The 18098-nt window shown below is 40.2% G+C and overlaps 1 protein-coding gene and 1 non-coding gene across 3 annotated transcripts in view; one reads left to right on the top strand and one right to left on the bottom strand.

Annotated features, from left to right (window-relative positions):
- LTA4H (leukotriene A4 hydrolase) overlaps positions 1-18098 on the top strand; it is a 42512-nt gene that overhangs the window by 962 nt on the left and 23452 nt on the right. The window contains exons 1-4 of one of the 2 annotated variants that reach the window (XM_011934241.1): positions 6233-6533; positions 13204-13334; positions 14831-14951; positions 17826-17894. In XM_011934241.1, coding sequence (XP_011789631.1) covers positions 6375-6533; positions 13204-13334; positions 14831-14951; positions 17826-17894 — 480 coding nt within the window. In that variant the 5' untranslated portion in view covers positions 6233-6374. Of the gene's footprint in view, positions 1-6232; positions 6534-13203; positions 13335-14830; positions 14952-17825; positions 17895-18098 lie in introns of those variants that run through there. The other variant, XM_011934251.1, reaches the window with a different exon arrangement.
- On the bottom strand, positions 5797-5868 carry TRNAD-GUC. Its single transcript has one exon. It is a non-coding gene; the product is annotated as a tRNA-Asp (tRNA).

Below are 18098 nucleotides of genomic sequence, written 5' to 3'. Positions count from 1 at the left end.
TTAGCTGGGCGTGGTGGCTTGTGCCTGTGGTCCCAGCTACTCAGGAGGCTCAGGTGGAGGATCACTTGCACGCCCAGGAGACAGAGGTGGCAATGATCTGAGATCATGCCACTGCACTTCAGCCTGGGTGACAGAGCAAGACCCGGTCAAAAAAAAAAGAAAAACAGAAAGAAATGTTTGATTTAAAACTGGGGGTTTATACTACTTTGGAGATAATAAGCTGAATGATTTAACTTGGTGTAAAGGGGGATACACATTTCTTTTCTAGTTTTTTTTTTAATTGATATAAAAAGTATATGTATTTATGGGGTATAGTGTGATGTTTTGATGCATGCAGAGGATACACATTTCTGCAAAAAAGAGGCAAGAGGCAGAATTTAATCAGGAGCTAGCTAGACCACATAAGCAGGCAGAGCAAAGGGAGAAAGCCATTCTGTTTAAATGGCAACATGGTCTCGAAGAGCACCAAACTGTGCAGTCCAGAAGTACTGCTGCAGTTTTCCATGTCATTTTTCAGAAAATTAGGATTCTCAACTCTTACAAACATCAAATGCCAAAATAACAACAAAAAAGTTAACTTACACAAGAAATGAGACTCATCTTTCGTTTTAATATAATTTCAGATTTAAAAAATCATAAAAGCATCAAATATAATAGTATTATAATATACTGTGAATACTTGGTTATTTAAAAAATTTTGCCAAAGCTTTCTTGAAAAAAAAAAAAGCCCACATTCATCTTTTAATCCCTGGGATTTTACGCCAAAAATTCTAGTATTTTTGGGCCTTAAATCAAAAAAGGCAGATAATATCAACTGGCGATGTTAGTAAGACCTTGAAGGATTTTCAGCAGGGGAGTGAGATGATTACGTTAGAAAGAATGCTCTAGCAGATAACACAAGCAAGAAGGAAGAAAGATCTGTCCACGATAATGTGGTGGACAACCAACAGATAAGGGCAAGTATCTGGGGCAAAACTGATAAACTCACCCAACTGAGACCAGGAGTCTTGGGAAAGATTGAGTTCCCTGTAGAGGACAGAAAACCCAAGATAACACTGTCTTAAACAAAGTAGAAATTTCTTTCTTTCTCAAAGATAAGAAATTCAGAGCAGTTCACATGAGGGTTCCATGATCCCCAGAGACCTGGCTATTTCCAGCTCATGGCTCCTTCTACTTTGCTCCTCCACCACTCTCAGCACACAGCTCCAACCTCATGATACAACATGGTAGTTAGAGCTCTAGCCATCAATGTATCTAATCTACCTTCCAGGAAAAGAATAGAGAAAAGGCTAAAAAGAAAATAAAGTTACTGTTAAGGACACTTCCCAGGAGTTGTAATTGACAATTCCACTTACATCCCATTGGGCAGAACTTAATGACATGGTCTAACTGCAAAGAAGGTTGGGAAATATCTACTTCCGGGTGGCCATGTGTCCAGCTAAACATGGAAGGTTTTACTACTAAGGATGAAAAGATATATAGGTATTAGGAGACAACTAATGATCTCTGTCACGCCAGATGTATACCTGGAGAGGAAAGAAGTAAGGCAGATTATTGAGGAGTGTGTGAGGGCACTGCATTAACCTGTAGGATTTTGTACCTTCAGAATTGTTCTTTTCCAAACACATCTCTACTTCTGGCCCCATGCCTTGATTCCTGCTAAGTCCATCTGAAAATCTGCCCACCTCCCACTCCCCATACTTAAATGCAACCATTTTTCCTATTAATATTCTGCTCATCCTTCAAATCCCATCTCAAATGCTATGTCAATCATGACATTATTCTTGACCTTCCCCAAAGGGATAGAACTTGTCCCTCTAGAATTTCGTGTATAGTTTTCCTTGGGCCTTAGTCTCCTCTTAACACCATGTTGTCTTAGGTCATTAGTATAGCGGGACACTAGAGTATAAATTATCCAAGAGGTAAGACAGAGCCTTTCCCAATTATTTTCTAGGCAGCACAATGTAGTAGAATGCATTTAATAAATATCTGCAAATTACACTGACTATTTCAAGAAAGGAAAGGTATATGTAAAGGAAGGGGAGAAAACAATGTAAAGTATTTTTGCCCTTTTAAGGGAAGCATTTGTGCAACAATTGAAATTTCCCGTAAATGCATTTCAAAACATATGATCTTTGCTAATGTTGCCATTCCTTTTTAGAGGCCTAATTTGGTGTGACTTGTTTTGCTGTACAAACCATGGTTGCTTCTCATTTCCCAGGTTGTCTTAAAAGCTCTTGCTAACACAAGGAAAAGTAACATTAAAGTGGTTAAAATAGACAAAATAAAAGCCAACAGCAATAATCCTATTAGCTAACATGTAATAAATGCCCAATCTGTGCCAATCACAATGCCAAGCAGTTCCCATACTTTATCTCATTTCATCTTTTCAACAACTCCATGGGCCACAGGTGCCTCAATTATCCTGAGGGGATTGAGGGATTAAGTAACATTTCCAGGTGAACAACAGGGCTGGAATTCTTCCTGTTCATATGGCTCTATAAATATAGGTATTATTTCTTTTCATAATATTTCATATAGATCATCTTTTCATCTTTAAGTCTCCTTTGGTAACTAGACCCTGATATTACTCTTCTTTTATTATTGTTATTACTATTATTTGTAGAGACAGGGATTTACCACATTACCCAGGCTGAACTTGAACTCCTGGGCTCAAGCGATCTGCTTGCCTCAGCTTCCCAAAGTGCTGGGATTACAGGTATGGGTCACTGTGCCCAGCCTTACCCTTCTTTTATAGATGCAGTGGAAAGCTTCATTTTTGGAAGCATTCTCAATTTCCCATTGGAGATCAATAATACTCCAATTGCTTGTAAACTGTGAATTTTGTACATTCTACATTTGGGGTGAGTGGCATCTCACAAAACAATTCCTACTGTGTATTTACTATTTGATGAATATATTAACGGAGGAATTTATTTGTGGTTGTCTGTGGATATTTTCATTTAAACACAAGTGGCATAAACTCTGTGGGTTCCTGGTAATCAATAATAGAAGATGATAATGATGTTCTTATTAAAACAAACTACCCTTTCTCCATACTAGATAAAGAAGATGATTTGATTGTGTATTATTTGAATAAATGAATTCTATGGCATCTATTGTATTTGTTACCCTAGATTTGGTGATCTCAAAAAATGTGTGTGGCTCCGCGTGGTGGCTTACACCTGTAATCCCAGCACTTTGGGAGGCCAAGGCAGGTGGATCCCTTGAGCCCAGCAGTTTGAGACCAGCCTGGGCAACCTGGCAAAACCCTGTCTCTACAAAAAATATAAAACCAGCCAGGCATGGTGGCGGGTGCCTGTAGTCCCAGCTACTTGGGAGGCTGAGGCATGAGAATTGCTTGAGTCCAGGAGGTTGAATGTGCAGTTAGCCGTGATCACGCCACTGTATCTAGCCTGGGCAACAGGACAAAATCTTGCCAAAAAAACTCAAAATGCAAACGTTGATCACAGATTCTTACACCTTATGAATTAGGACCTATGCAGGTGTAAGGTATTAGAATTTATAGTTTGGGATTTTTTTTGTTTTATTTTGTTTTCCTTTAGTTTGCAGGGGCCAACACAAGGATATCCAGAAATATAGCCGTTTATTTTGTTGTTGTTGTTGTTGTTGCTGCTGGAGCCAAATTTCGTCAGTTTTGATAGAGAATTGAGCCATACCAGCATCCTCCATCCATCAACTATCCCCCACACCTCTGAAATTTTTACTTTTGTCTTCTTCTCTACCTTTTTGCCTCCGAGTCGATCCTTCTGCAGAAACTTTTCTCTTCTCCAGAAGCCCTTTCACCTCTATATCTAAACATGTTAAAGTTTCTCTTGCCCTAAAAAGCAAAAATTTAAAAAATACTTTCTTGGCCGGGCGCGGTGGCTCACGCCTGTAATCCCAGCACTTTGGGAGGCCCAGGTGGGCAGATCACAGGTGAGGAGATCGAAACCATCCCGGCTAACACAGTGAAACCCCATCTGTACTAAAAATACAAAAAAATTAGCCAGGCTTGGTGGCAGGCACCTGTAGTCCCAGCTACTCGAGAGGCTGAGGCAGGAGAATGGTGTGAACTTGGGAGGTGGAGCTTGCAGTGAGCCGAGATCGCGCCACTGCACTCCAGCCTGGGCGACAGAGTGAGACTGTCTCAAAAAAAAAAAAAAGCTTCTTCAATGCTGCATTCGTCTCTAGCTGCCCCTTTATCTTCCCTTCTCACATTGGCCAAGCAACTTGACAGTGGTTTATGCTCCACCTCCCTCTTCTCTTCATTGCTCAATCCACCACTCCCTGGTTTCCATCTTCAACCAAATCACAACAGTCAACAAAACCACCACCTTCCCCACTCTCACCCCACTGCCAAATCTAGAGAATTTTCACTTCTCACTTTGGTGGTCCTCTGGACTGCATCTGGTATTGATGCCTGGCTCTTCCTAGTTTATTTCATAAGTTTCTCTTCCTCCAGCCCTTTAAAAAAAAATAAATTCTGGTGTTCTCTCAGCTTCCAACCTGTTTTCATTACCCTTATCTTTACACACTCTTCTTGGGTTGAGCTTACCCACTGTCATAATTTGATCCACCACGGTATGTGACATGGTCATGTCTACCTGACACTTCCCCAGAGCTATGGACTTAAATATCCAAGTGATTCATGGACATCTCCACTTCGACCCTCATAGGTTCTCAAATTTCATATGTCCAAAATTGAATTTAGCGTCTTCCCCTTAAATCTGTCTGATTTAGTTTGAATATATGTCCCTACCAAATCTCATGTTGAATTATAATCTTCAGTGTTGGAGGTGGGGCGTGGTGGGAGGTGTTTGGGTCACAGGGGCAGATCCTTCATGGCCTGGTGCTGTCCTCGCCACAGTGTCTTGTAGGATCTGATTGTTTAAGAGTGTGGCACCGGACCCCCAATCTCTTGCTCCTGCTCTGGCCATGTAGAGGCCTGCTCCTTCTTTACCTTCTGCCATGATTGTAAGCTTCCTGAGACCTACCCAGAAAAATACCGGAGCTATGCTTCTCGTACAGCCTACATAACTGTAAGCCAATTAAACCTCTTTTCTTATAACTTGCCCAGTCTCAGGTATTTATAGCAATGTAAGTACAGCCTAACATACTGTCCTCTTCATATAGACTACTGCCTCTGGTTAATGACTAGCCAGCCACTGAAGCCGAAAGACTAGGACCCCTTAGTCTCCTCTCAGTCTGTGAATCCACTTACCTAAGTATTCCTACCATTCATTCCTTCCTCTCTATCCTAACTTACTACTTACCTATGTCAGGTTCCCAGCATCTTCTGATTGAGCCATTTTAATAGTTTCCTAAATCTCCTGCTAATGGTTTTACCACATTTTACAACATGAGTCTAACCATGCGTTATCAGTCCCCTGCTGAAAACTCTTCAATGGGTCCCCCATTAATGCACCCAGGATTAAAAGGCCACCTGTTTAAGGTCCTTTGAAACCTAGCCTCTTCTAATTTTTCCAGTTTTAATTTTGAGGCCCCACCCTAAAGGCAAGGCATCCTTCAGTTCTCCTTCACCTGCCACAAGGGCCCCAGAGCTGAGCTAGACATCCCAGCTGTGCACTCCCATTGCGGCCAGTGCATAACTTTTATAGAAATTCACTAGTTTCTAAGATGAGAATGTTGGCTTTCTCCGTTTGGGAGCTGCAGGGTCTGGGGATGTCCATAATAAACATTCAAACTGACAAAACAACCGCTTAAACCTTGAATTACTTGAAACATATTTAAATCTTGAATTGCTAAAAAATAAAACAAAAACAACTCTTATGCCTCCCCGTCGGGGAATCGAACCCCGGTCTCCCGCGTGACAGGCGGGGATACTCACCACTATACTAACGAGGAACCACACAAAAAGGTTTTTTCTGATAGGCCTTTTCTTCGTTTTTGCTCCGCCCCGCCCTCGCTACATGCAGCGACCGATGACCCGATTTTCTTATGTTTGCCACCACAACTTTCACGGAAGTTGAACAGAGCCAAAATGGTAGTGTTCTGTTTTATCTCCTCCTCCACTTCTCATCATTTCCCTCAGGCCACCCTTCTTCTAACTGCCCGGACTCCCCTTCTCTTCTTCCCCAGCTCCAGCAGCACTCGCGGTCCTCCTCAACACCCCTAACACACACGCTCCCAGGTAGCCAAGCGCCCGCTTCCGCGCGGCACCATGGAACTTGTAGTTCCTTCACTCATCCCCCAACGCTCGTCTGACTTTAAGAAACTTCCTTTCCCGGCGTGCACGGTGAATCCCTCCCCTTCTTCTTTACCTCTATCCCTCCTCCTCAGGTTCTCTATCGACGAGTCTGGTAGCTGTGCGTTAGGGTGTAGGTCGCAGTGCGGTGTGATCCCCCAGAGCCATGCCCGAGGTAGTGGATACCTGTTCGTTGGCCTCTCCGGCTTCCGTCTGCCGGACCAAGCACCTGCACCTGCGCTGCAGCGTCGACTTTACTCGCCGGACGCTGACCGGGACTGCCGCTCTCACGGTCCAGTCTCAGGAGGACAATCTGCGCAGCCTGGTACAGTGGGGCGCCTGCCCAGTGCCCGCCTCTCCCGGGCTCCCTGCCCCACGCCCCTAGTCCTTGCGGGCTCCCGAATCTGCGGCTTAGCCCGCCGCGGCCCCTGCCTAGCCCCACGTCCCCGTCTGCTCTTCTGTAGCCCCCATCCAACTCATATTGTGCACTTCTCTTCGGTCCCCAGATCTGCCACAGCACCCCCTCTCAACCCCACTTAGCTTCTGCATCCCTTCCCTCACCCCCCACTTTCACGTCTGTCTCCTCCGCCCCTCGCCCCGATCCTCTCTCCGAGGTCCCTGGGCACATCCCGCGCCTCGTCCACTCCTCTCAACTCACCCAGCCCTAGGTGTCATCTTTGCAATAGCCCCCATAATTTTAGTTCCCAGCTCTAATCACCCTATGGCCTCCCCATTGCCTCGGCCTGCGGCCCAGAGCCCCCTTCCTCGGGCCCCAGACTTTTCCCAGCCCCCAGCGCACCTTCTTCGGTCAACAATCTCACCCAAGTCTCAGATCCCATGTCCTGTCGATCCCTGATCCCACGGTTGCCTCCCAGGAACCCTTATTTCAATCCACAGGTCTGCAGGGCACCACCCATCCGTCTCCCTCCCAGTTCCCTGGATCTCCCTGCTAGTCGTTCTCAAGCCCCTTAGGATTCCCAGCCCCGGCTGGGCAGGCCTCTTCTCTCCCCGCTACTTTGAAACTAACAGTCCCCTCTTGCTAACTCTAGGCGCAGCTCTCTTCAGGGTCCTTTCTACTTTTTAATCTTATCAACTTTCTTATCTTCTAGTAATTTAAGGACGGGTGGGACATTCACGTTTTCTAAGGATGATTCAATACGCTTTATTAATAGTTGGTTCCAAGGAGCCAAGTAGTTATTTCACTTAGAAAACACATACTTCTACAAACTCTATAACCATTGGAATGAAGAAAGGTTGTAGATTCATGGAATATTATTCAATGATTTTACCTGTATCATATAACCTATATTTAATGTTCTTGCTCAAATTGCCCGATAGTATTTGGTTTGTACCTTTCACCGGAAGAATTTCATAGAAGAGCATTTTAGAAATAAGAGGGTCAGGAAAAGACAGCCAAATTCGGCTTCTTCACCAGGGCAGAATGCTACACGTGTATTTTACACAGTATAGCATGGTGAAATCTACTAAAGCACATCAATAAGCAATCAGATCAGATCGGGCAGATAAGAATTGGTGGCTTTCAGGCCTCTTTTTCCTATTTGTGTAGGAAAGATCTGCATTTTGATTTCATTAATATGAACTAATAAGTGCTTAACTTTCTTACTCTTTGGCCTTCAACATTTTGCTAAACTGATTGATTTGAAAAATAGGTCGATTCCTCTATGTACGGATACGTAATCACCAAAAGTACTATAAGAAAGAAAGATAAGCAAGAAGGCATCTATTTCCTTGTAGATCGCACTTTGGACTTCTTGAAGTACCATGCTATCTTTAATTGCAGTAGCAACTTTGCCTGGGCAGGGCTGAAGTCCTGTTTCATTGCAGTTTCAAAACTAAACACCGCATGTTCTCACTCATAAGCGGGAGTTGAACAATGAGAATACACGGACACAGCGAGGGGAACATCACACACCAGGGCCTGTGGGGGGTAGGGGCCTAGGGGAGGGATAGCATTAAGAAAAATACCTAATGTAGATGACAGGTTGATGGGCACAGCAAACCACCATGGCATGTGTATACTTATGTAACAAACCTGCACGTTCTGCATTGTGTACCCCAGAACTTAAAGTATAATAATAAAAAGAAGAAAAACCACACTATGGGACTGCCATATTTGAACATGTGTTTATATGTCCTAAACTCAAAAGTACTAGAGATTTAAAAATTAAGCAATTCAGGAAACTTGTGTTCAGATGTGAATGATTCCAAACCAAAACGAAGGTTGCTAGTGGAAGAAATTTAAAGAGGTTTTTCTAATATATGGACAGCAAATTCTTCCTTGAATCTTTAGCTGCAACATATATTTCAGAAGAAATATTCCAGTTGGTTTAAGATATAATAAAACCTTGACTAAGCCCCAAACCCACTCAGAGCTCTCAGTTAACTGGAAAGTTCTTGCTCTTCACCTTTATTTAAAAAAATTAAATTATAAACTATGCTGAAAAAAAATGAAAATTTTTATAGCTTTTTACTGCTTAATATGACCTCACACTTACCTCTGTTTTGTAAAATAAAAACTTTAAAAAAAATTATTATTTGAAGTGCAGGTGTACATGTGCAGGTTTGTTATATAGGTAAACTTGTGTCATGGGGGTTTGTTGTACAGATTATTTTGTCACCCAGGTATTAAGCCTAGTACCCATTAGTTATTTTCCTGATCCTCTCCCTTCTCCTACCCTCCACCCTCCAGAAGGCTCCCATGTGTGTTCCCCCTGTGTGTCCATGTGTTCTCATCACTTTTGTAAAATAAAAACTTTACCTCTGTTCTATAAGTAAGCAAGAGTCAGGATGTTTAAATTTTGAGAAGAATGTCCCAATCTAAAAATCTGCTCATTGTTTTCACATTCCCCAAATCTAGAAAAAAGTAAGATTTAAAAATTGTAATTTCTGGTTGGCATGTCTGTTTAGCAAGGAATTATAATAATGTTAGATGTTATACAAGGAAGGCAATTTGTAGTACAAAGTGACATCTGTTTATAATTGTTTGCTTATTTATGACAAAAGCCTTAGACCAGGAGCTTAACCTTATTAATTAGTTAATTAATATTTATTTAAAGTTAACTTGTTTCTTTCCTCCACTAGATTGTGGACTCTTGAATGTAGAGACTGTGTTTCATAACTCTTTGTATCTCAACTAGTATAGTCTATGTCTGGCATGTAGAGGACATTCAAAAGGTTGATTAATGGATGATTTCAATTAGAAAACAGATTAGAAAACAGTGCCTAAGCTTAACATGGGCTACATTGATAACAGTGCCAGCTGAATTTCAGAGGTGAGATGGGAAGACCCAGTGCCAGTGCTGAGTCAGGAGAGACATCATGTCTTCTTTTCCTCTCCATTCTTGGAGTCTGTGATGTTGAGGAATGCTGAAGGAGCTTTAATTGGACAAATTCTCAGCTTTCTAAAATTCTTTTCAAGTTTTGTTTTATTTACACTGAAGTTTGATCCTCCAAATTTATGATAACTTTCAAACATTTTTTTTGTTTTCACTGAAACTTTCAGAAATGTTTAGGTCTTCTTTTGGTTAGTGGCTTGAGGTTTTAGTGCCATGGCCAAGGCAGAAGCCAGCAGTTAACAATAGGTATTTATGACTGCAAACCATCTTGTCTTCACTAAGTAAATGGCTCAACTGGGAATCAAATCAAGGTGGTTTTTTAGTTTTAGTTTTGTGTTTCACACATAAACCTATGCTTTTTTTCTTTTCCATCATATCCCTGCACATAGCAAGTAGAAAATGTAAATACAGACATCATAATGAGGCATAAAGCTTTTTTTAAAAAAAACTCTCCTTTGTTCTAGAAAGGATTGAGACTGCTTGAAGCAACATATATAGTATAAGATTAAAAATAATTACATAATTTGGAGGAAGAGAGATAAGGATAGGAGAAACAAAATCCATGGCATAAAGCCCTCTGTACTTTAAAAGAAGTGGGCCACAAGGTTGACATGGAGCTTCCTACCGGCCTGTGCAAAAAAGGAATCAGATATCTATTCCATGGCAACTGACCAGCTACTGAGAAGTACAACTGTTTTTTGAGGGGATGGAGGTACTGTTCAAAGAGGATACTGTGAAACATAATAAATTATATCCTATCATTAGTAAAGCTGTTGATGCTTACCACGTTTCTTAAAAAGTACTAAATCCAACTTGTCAACGATCCAGTTTTCTTTTTCTTTCTTATTACAGTTTTTGACTATTTTTTTAAAATAACATCACTGAAATTTGAAGGGAAATTTTAAAAAGTAGTTTGCAAATGATAGTTGAGGCTTAGGACTTGAGATACACAGCTTAAACATTGCAGTTTTTGTTTTCTCTTGGTCTAGGACCTCCTTCATGCATTAATTGACACCTAGTGTTTTTGAGGCAGAGTGCTAAACCTTGGGAATACAGACCTAAGTAACATTCTCTGTTTTAGAACACTTAGTCTAATGGAAAAAGAAACCATTATAATGCAGTACAGTAAGTGTTATAGGAAAGGGTAGGGCCAACTGCTATAACAAACACAGGGGATATCAAAAGATTTCACAAAAAATAGTTGTCACCATGACACTTCTGATTCTGAACAGATTTGGAAAATTTAGGCAATATAGAAAACAGACTATGTTCCACTGGAAAATGACCCAGTTAATTCATCTATATGAGCATGTGTTGTTATAAACACAAGATACTCAAATTAAGTTTTTAAAACAAGTTAGCTATTCTGAATAGCTATTCAGAACTAGGTACTAGACTATGAAGAGACTAGAGAGATACTAGAATATGAAGGAGTAACCCTATTTTTTTTTTTGGAGACGGAGTCTTGCTCTGCCGCCCAGGCTGGAGTGCAGTGGCCGGATCTCAGCTCACTGCAAGCTCCACCTCCCGGGTTTACGCCATTCTCCTGCCTCAGCCTCCAGGCACCCGCCACCTCGCCCGGCTAGTTTTTTTTTTTTGTATTTTTTAGTAGAGACGGGGTTTCACCGTGTTAGCCAGGATGATCTCGATCTCCTAACCTCGTGATCTGCCTGTCTCGACCTCCCAAAGTGCTGGGATTACAGGCTTGAGCCACCGCGCCCGGCCACCCTATTATTTTAAATAAGATATAAACCATATCTTCTACTAATTTAGAGTAAGGATAACAGATGACGTACCCCCAGAAGAAAGTAGCCTGAAATAAGTGGCCATTAGGAGGGAAAAAGATGGTACTCTCATAACAAATTTGGCTGCTCTTAAAAAAATGTTAAAAAAAAAGGAAAACAAACCAAGATGGAAATTTCTTCCCAAACAAAAATTGTTGACTCCAGAGAGGTGGGAATCAAGTTTAGTGATTGTCCTTGTGATGATTTCTGAGCTTATCACACATGGTTAACTAATATAAAAGCAGGGCAGCTGGGAAATGGCTGGTTCTTAGCCTTACATGTAGCCAAGCCAGATTTCAGAAAAGGAAAAAAAATAATGCCAGAGGCAGGGAGATCTGATAGAAAGCAGTTCTACCAGTCCAGGGCCTGACCTGCGTTAGTAGTAGTGGAAAGAAAAGAAAAGTATGAAGACATTGTGAAATAACAACTTTTAAGTGGCTGTGTGGGATTGGGAAATGGGATCAAACCTTAGGGAACTGGAAGAGTTGTTTGAACAGAATCAAGAAATCTGGGGAGAAACCTGATTCAGGGAGTGTAAAAGTCATTTTTGGAATTTTTAGAAGCCTATTCAATATGTGGTGCTATGTCCCATGGAAATGTTGAGCAGGCAATTAGACTGAGGTCCTGGGGAGGGAATACAACTGTAGAACTAGAATGGCAGGCATCTTCACAGAGATACTAGTTGAAGATGTAGGCATGAGTAAGAGCTAGGGAGTGAAGAATATGGCAAGAAAATCAAAGGACCAGGGCTGGAACACTGGGACATATCCATATTTTTGAGTTGGAATAAAGGAGGGGAAAGGAAAACATTAGACAAATAGAGAACCTTTTATGATTTTCGTGTACAGGCAAAGAAGCGAAGGAAGGGGTTTTAACCAGATGACATGGTCCATAAGGGCTGTAAGTAGACAGAGGTCAAGGTTATTGGACAGAAAAGACTTTGTTGATCAGGGCTGCCCTTTCAATAGTAAAGGAGCTGGAAGCCGGATGGAAGAAGGGGAAAGGGAGGAGGATGGATGAGGAGGTAGAAGTAGCAGTCATAACAGTCATAAACTCCCTTGGAGTTTAAGGAAGGAAGGAGGAAAACTAGAATAGTTAGTGGGTAGATCCATCAAGCAGAATTTTGTTTATGTTGTTGGGAAACAGTCTTGTGGCATAGGAAGGTTCAAGATTCTAGGACAAGAGATTAGTTGAGAGATAATTAAAGAGTATGATTTCTAGGGCTCAGGATTTTGGGGATAGAAAATACTCTGACACTTGTTGCCACTCCTTCATGCCCACAGCAGTTGTCCTTAATTGGCCATGGCAAGTAGATATGGCCTCCCAATCCTCTGCAGAATCATTTGGTCCAAGTTACCATAACAGGTTGGGCTTTTTCTAGGTATACAACCACAGTGACATACAGTCTGCTGATTTGCTTAATGAACATGAAGTTTGAAAGTACATGGGAGTTGGCCTACACAAGTTCTAGGAGGAAATATATTGTGTAATGTATTGAGGAGCCAGAGTGAAAGAAACTTAAGTTATAGGTAAAGTTTTTCATAATAGAGAAAATTTTAGGAGTCAGAAGCAAACATATTTTGATTCAGATTTGACTTTTACTTAAAGGCCAAAATTTGTGTAACTGTCCTAGGGTTACTTAACAATACATATGCAAATCTTAGAACCTAAAAATTTTCAGGATGCTTAGATTCTCAAAAAATGAGACCTAGACTAGCTTTTAACTCTTTAATTCTTCTAATTTCACTCTGTATTTTACTCTCCACAAGCAACTAGTTGTTGTAACCTATATCTAATAAAAGTTTTTTCTGGTAAATGAAACTATTTTCTTACTATTTAAAAATATTCATTTTAGGTTTTGGATACAAAGGACCTTATAATAGAAAAAGTAGTGATCAATGGACAAGAAGTCAAATATGCTCTTGGAGAAAGACAAAGTTACAAGGGATCGCCAATGGAAATCTCTCTTCCTATCGCTTTGAGCAAGTATGAATGTTATGATCTTTCTTTTTTACAGCTAAATAATGGGGAAAAATATTTTTAACTAATTAAAATATCTTTTATTTTTAAATTTTAGTTTGTAAATATGTAATGATTGGTACCCTACTTCTCCTCATCTTCTGTTCAGATTAAAGTTGATACAGCAGTTAAAATTATATATACTTAAGATACTAAAAATGTTGTTTGTATATAATACAACAAGGACTTGGGGAACTGTTAGTTTTTAAACGATTCATCTTTTTACTAATATCTAGAGTGATGGTGGGGGCATGCCATTCTAAGAAGGCATTTCAAGATAACCTGGGCAGCTTTTACAAGCTGCACATTCCTTGCACTTGCCCCAGAGGCCAGCTGCATGTATTAACGGGACAATTTTAATGCCAAAGATAGAACTGTTACAGTGCAGCAATCTTGGGATAAGTGCTTTAAATGCATTCTTGTATCTTATCCTTACAGTAACCCTGCTGGTATAATCTACACTTAAAGATGAGGAAAGGGAACCTTAGATAAATAACTTATTCAAGAAAGTGGCAACCAGAATTGTCATATTGGGAGTATATGTCACCTCTTGATATACTGTAGAGGGGAAAAATGGTGGAAATTACTGGCCTAGAACAAGGGTGATCTACCCCAGTTGTTCAGTGGCCAGTGTTTTCATGCTTTCTCTTTCCCTTTAAGAGAAGGGAAACACATAAGTCTAACTTGTGAGGTAGATGGTATTCACCCCATTCTACAAGGAAACTGTGGCATAGGGAGGTCAAGTAATTTCTCCAAATTTACGGTACCAGTAAGCGATAGAGTCAGGATTCGAACACCAGCAGGGCTGCTGGTCTTAAAGCTTTGCTGTTCCCTTATTATCAGTGCTTCTCAAACTCTCTGGGGTAAAGGACCAATTTTTATCCTCTTCAATCTGTCATAGACTTTTATAAAGTGCAATAAAAATGAAATATGAGGAAGAAGAGATGAAATACAAGCACACATTTTTTATTATTAGATTCAACAGACATAAAAATGACTCTAAAACTTTTGCAATGCTGACTCCCAACTTCTGGTCTTGTCTTGTCCTGGGCCAGTAACAATTTGCAGACCAGCACTGCTCTGTGTCATGCTGTGGCACCTGCTGCTATGGTAGTTGAAGCTCCAAAATGATTTCTTTCACTTTTCCACTCTAATAAAAGATTAAATGATATCACAGATGCAAAGTACGTGACACACAATGGGGTACTCAACCACTGTTAGTTGCCATCATGCCTTCGCTAGCAGTTAGCCTGGGAGAGGTAGAAGGACCCATAGGCTGGCAATTAGGTAGGAAAACTGAGAGGAGATTTACCCACTGAGGATATGGCATTCCTAGAGCTTACTGTCAATCAGTGATGAGAATGCATACTATGTTATTTATATTACTCAGTGTATGTATTACGAGTTTAAATTTTCACTAGATAGAATCATACTCTACTAATATATTTATTTGTTTCATACAGAAATCAAGAAATCGTTATAGAAATTTCTTTTGAGACCTCTCCAAAATCTTCTGCTCTCCAGTGGCTCACTCCTGAACAGACTTCTGGGAAGGAACACCCATATCTCTTTAGTCAGTGCCAGGTAAAAAGGATTCCAGAATGATTTCTGATGCAGAAAACTCCCAGCACATACGTTTGAATGAAGCAAAATGAACAGTGGTTTTATGGATTATGTGGGTTTTACCTAATATAATATATTAATTGATCTATAAAAACATATAAGATAAATTATGTATTTTCATTTTATCTTTCACTATTAATACACTCATGCATTACTTTAAATAAGAAGCTTCTTTCAGTTTGGAAATGTGATCACCTAGATTGGACTTTCTAGGCCTGACTTAGAACTTGGCAGAGAGTAGGTACTCAGTAAATAGTCATAAAATAAAAGGAAAAATTAATAAATAATATGTACTGGTTATGAAAAATGCTAATAGTAAAGAAATGGGAAGTGAAAGATTTAATTTCCAAACCTTTTCCAGACACCATTGCTCAGAGGTAACCACCATTGAGTTTGGAATGTAAGTTTTCCATATTTTTCTTACATTTACAAACATATATATTATATCAATGTATTAACTGTACCTCTGTTTTCCATTTTAAAACTAAAGGTAAAGAGCCATACAATTAGAGATAACCTGTCACAAGGATACTTTTCAAACTGTCTTCTGAAAGAAAAAATACCTACTTTTCATAGTAATCAAATAATGTACAATTAAGAGAACTGACTTCATTAAGCATTTGCTCTATTTCCAGGCATTGTGCTAGATTCTTTACATGTTTCATCTCTCCCAATATTTCTGTGTGTTAGGTTCAAATTTCAATACAAATCCTTTTAAAAAAGGATTTAGCATATGAATCAGACCTGTTTACTTTCTATGGCCACTTGAAACATCTTTTTAATCTAAGAAACCCTCAGTTTAATAATCTAGAAGAGATGAAATGTTATACGCAAGAGTGTACAAATTGCACTATCTCTATCTCATGAATATCTGATTTTCAGGCAGTATTTCTTAATAGAATTTCTATTAACCAAAGTTGGCAAGAAATGCAAGATTTGTGAGTCACGAAAATGTTAATTTTGAATATATTATTCCATTTCTTATTGGCAGCAATGTTGGGAATACGGGAAACAGATTTCAGCTAAATTAACAAATTATTGCAGCTGATAGAAAACATGTAGACATGATTTTGTTTGATGAATTTGCTTACGGTTGTTCTGTATGCATATTTGCCTGGGTTTGGCCTTATCCAGTGAAATGCATTTAAAAACCCCTTTGGTATTGCCATGTCACCTAACTAGAAACCATCAAGGAACTCTAGAGGCATGGTCTTGGAACTCTATTTTGGGAGAGAGAACCAGGTGGCTCTGCTAGTCCTACTTAATACATCTAGAGGTCATTTGGGAGCCTGTATCTTTGGAGAACTTTCTGGAACTAAAATGAAAAGACCTGGAGTTTGGGGATTTTAAGAAAGCTTGTGGTGGAATGAAGTATGTTTAGGATTTGTGATAGCTTCAGAGAAGGGTGTTAATATCAGAATTCCTTTGAGTTTAGTAGACTATCTCAATGAGGCTGGGTTTCCATTCCATTGCTCACCAGCAGTAGACAGACTTATTTGTAAACAGACCGGTTATAAGATTGTAGGTGCTCTTTTTTTTTTTTTCTTTTTCTTTTGAGACAGGGTCTTGCTGTGTTGCCCAGGCTGTAGTGCAATGGTGTGAACTTGGGTCACTGCAGCCCAGAACTCCTGGGCTCAAGCAATCCTTTTACCTCAGCCTTCTGAGTAGCTGGGACTACAGATGTGCACCACCATGCCCAGCTAATTTTTTTTGTGTAGAGGTAGGGTCTCACTATGTTGCCCAGGCTGGTCTCAAACTCTAGAGCTCAAACAATCATCTGAGCCTCCCAAAGTGCTGGGATTGCAGGAGCGAGCCATGGCAGCCGGCCTCTGGTCATACTGGATGGAACCAATGTTAATAACGATTGGTGTGGCAGTAGAGAAACACTTTGCATATGATATGAATGAATATGTCTAGATGGTATTGAGAGAGACAGTTCTTTCTCCCTTCTTTGCTTCTTTGTTTGTACTTACAAGGTTTGCTGCAAGATTGAAGTGTCAAGACTACAGCAACATTTCTTAGGCTGTGTTCATTAGAACACTGGCATCCCATTAGCTGTTAAACCGGAGAGAAATGGGTTTTGTGTTAAAATAAGTGTAAGAAATCAAACAGGTTTCTTTATTGTAAGGTCTGTTCAGAGCCTTCAGGAGGCTAATGTTCTCGTGGCTCTGCAAGACAGCGGTGCAGTATGCCATACTTCTCAGGTCTGTTTTGCCTCAGAGCCCTTTTTTCTCAGGTTTCTGAAAACTTCTCACTGGGCACTATTGTTCCCCAGAGCATAGAGTAGGAAACACTGCTTAACAGTTTCTCCATGCTTCAACTGAAATGTGAGGATTAACCATAGATTAAAGTGGAAAATCTGATTTTTAAAAGTTGAAGAATCTATTTTTGGACTTTAAAAGATCCCAAGAGGCCAGGCGCAGTGGCTCACGCCTGTAATCCCTGCACTTTGGGAGGCCGAGGTAGGCAGATCACCTGAGGTAGGGAGTTCAAGACCAGCCTGACCAACATGGATAAACCCTGTCTCTACTCAAAATACAAAATTAGCTGGGCGTGGTGGTACATGCCTGTAATCCCAACTACTCAGGAGGCTGAGGGAGGAGAATCGCTTGAACCTGGGAGGCAGAGGTTGCAGTGAGCCAAGATTGCACCATTGAACTCCAGCCTGGGCAACAAAAGTGAAACTCCGTCTCAAAAAAAAAAAATCTCAAGAAATGAGACCTGTTTTTATTTTTAAAAAAATATGTCTAAGAACAATGCTGCAATTTTTAATGATTTCTTAATGACGTATCAGAAAGATAAATAGCTATTTCTTCCTGTTTCTCCCTTTTTCAGGCCATCCACTGCAGAGCAGTCCTTCCTTGTCAGGACACTCCTTCTGTGAAATTAACCTATACTGCAGAGGTAAATATTACAAATTATTAACTGAATTAAATGATGCATATCAGTAAATACGGTATAAATGATAAGCAGAGATAAGTGAATTTCTAGAGCTACAATTATTTTTCTTAATGAAATTCTACCTGAAATATGTAAAAAAAGAGGCTGTGGCACTCATTCTGAATCTCTACTTTAAAGGCAGTTTTAAACATTTTAACTGTGAAAAAA

Source organism: Colobus angolensis, unplaced genomic scaffold, assembly GCF_000951035.1.
Source record: "Colobus angolensis palliatus isolate OR3802 unplaced genomic scaffold, Cang.pa_1.0 Scaffold10, whole genome shotgun sequence".
NCBI lineage: Eukaryota > Metazoa > Chordata > Mammalia > Primates > Cercopithecidae > Colobus > Colobus angolensis.
The sequence above is the reverse complement of the archived record's forward strand: the minus strand, read 5'-3'. Positions and strand labels throughout refer to the sequence as shown.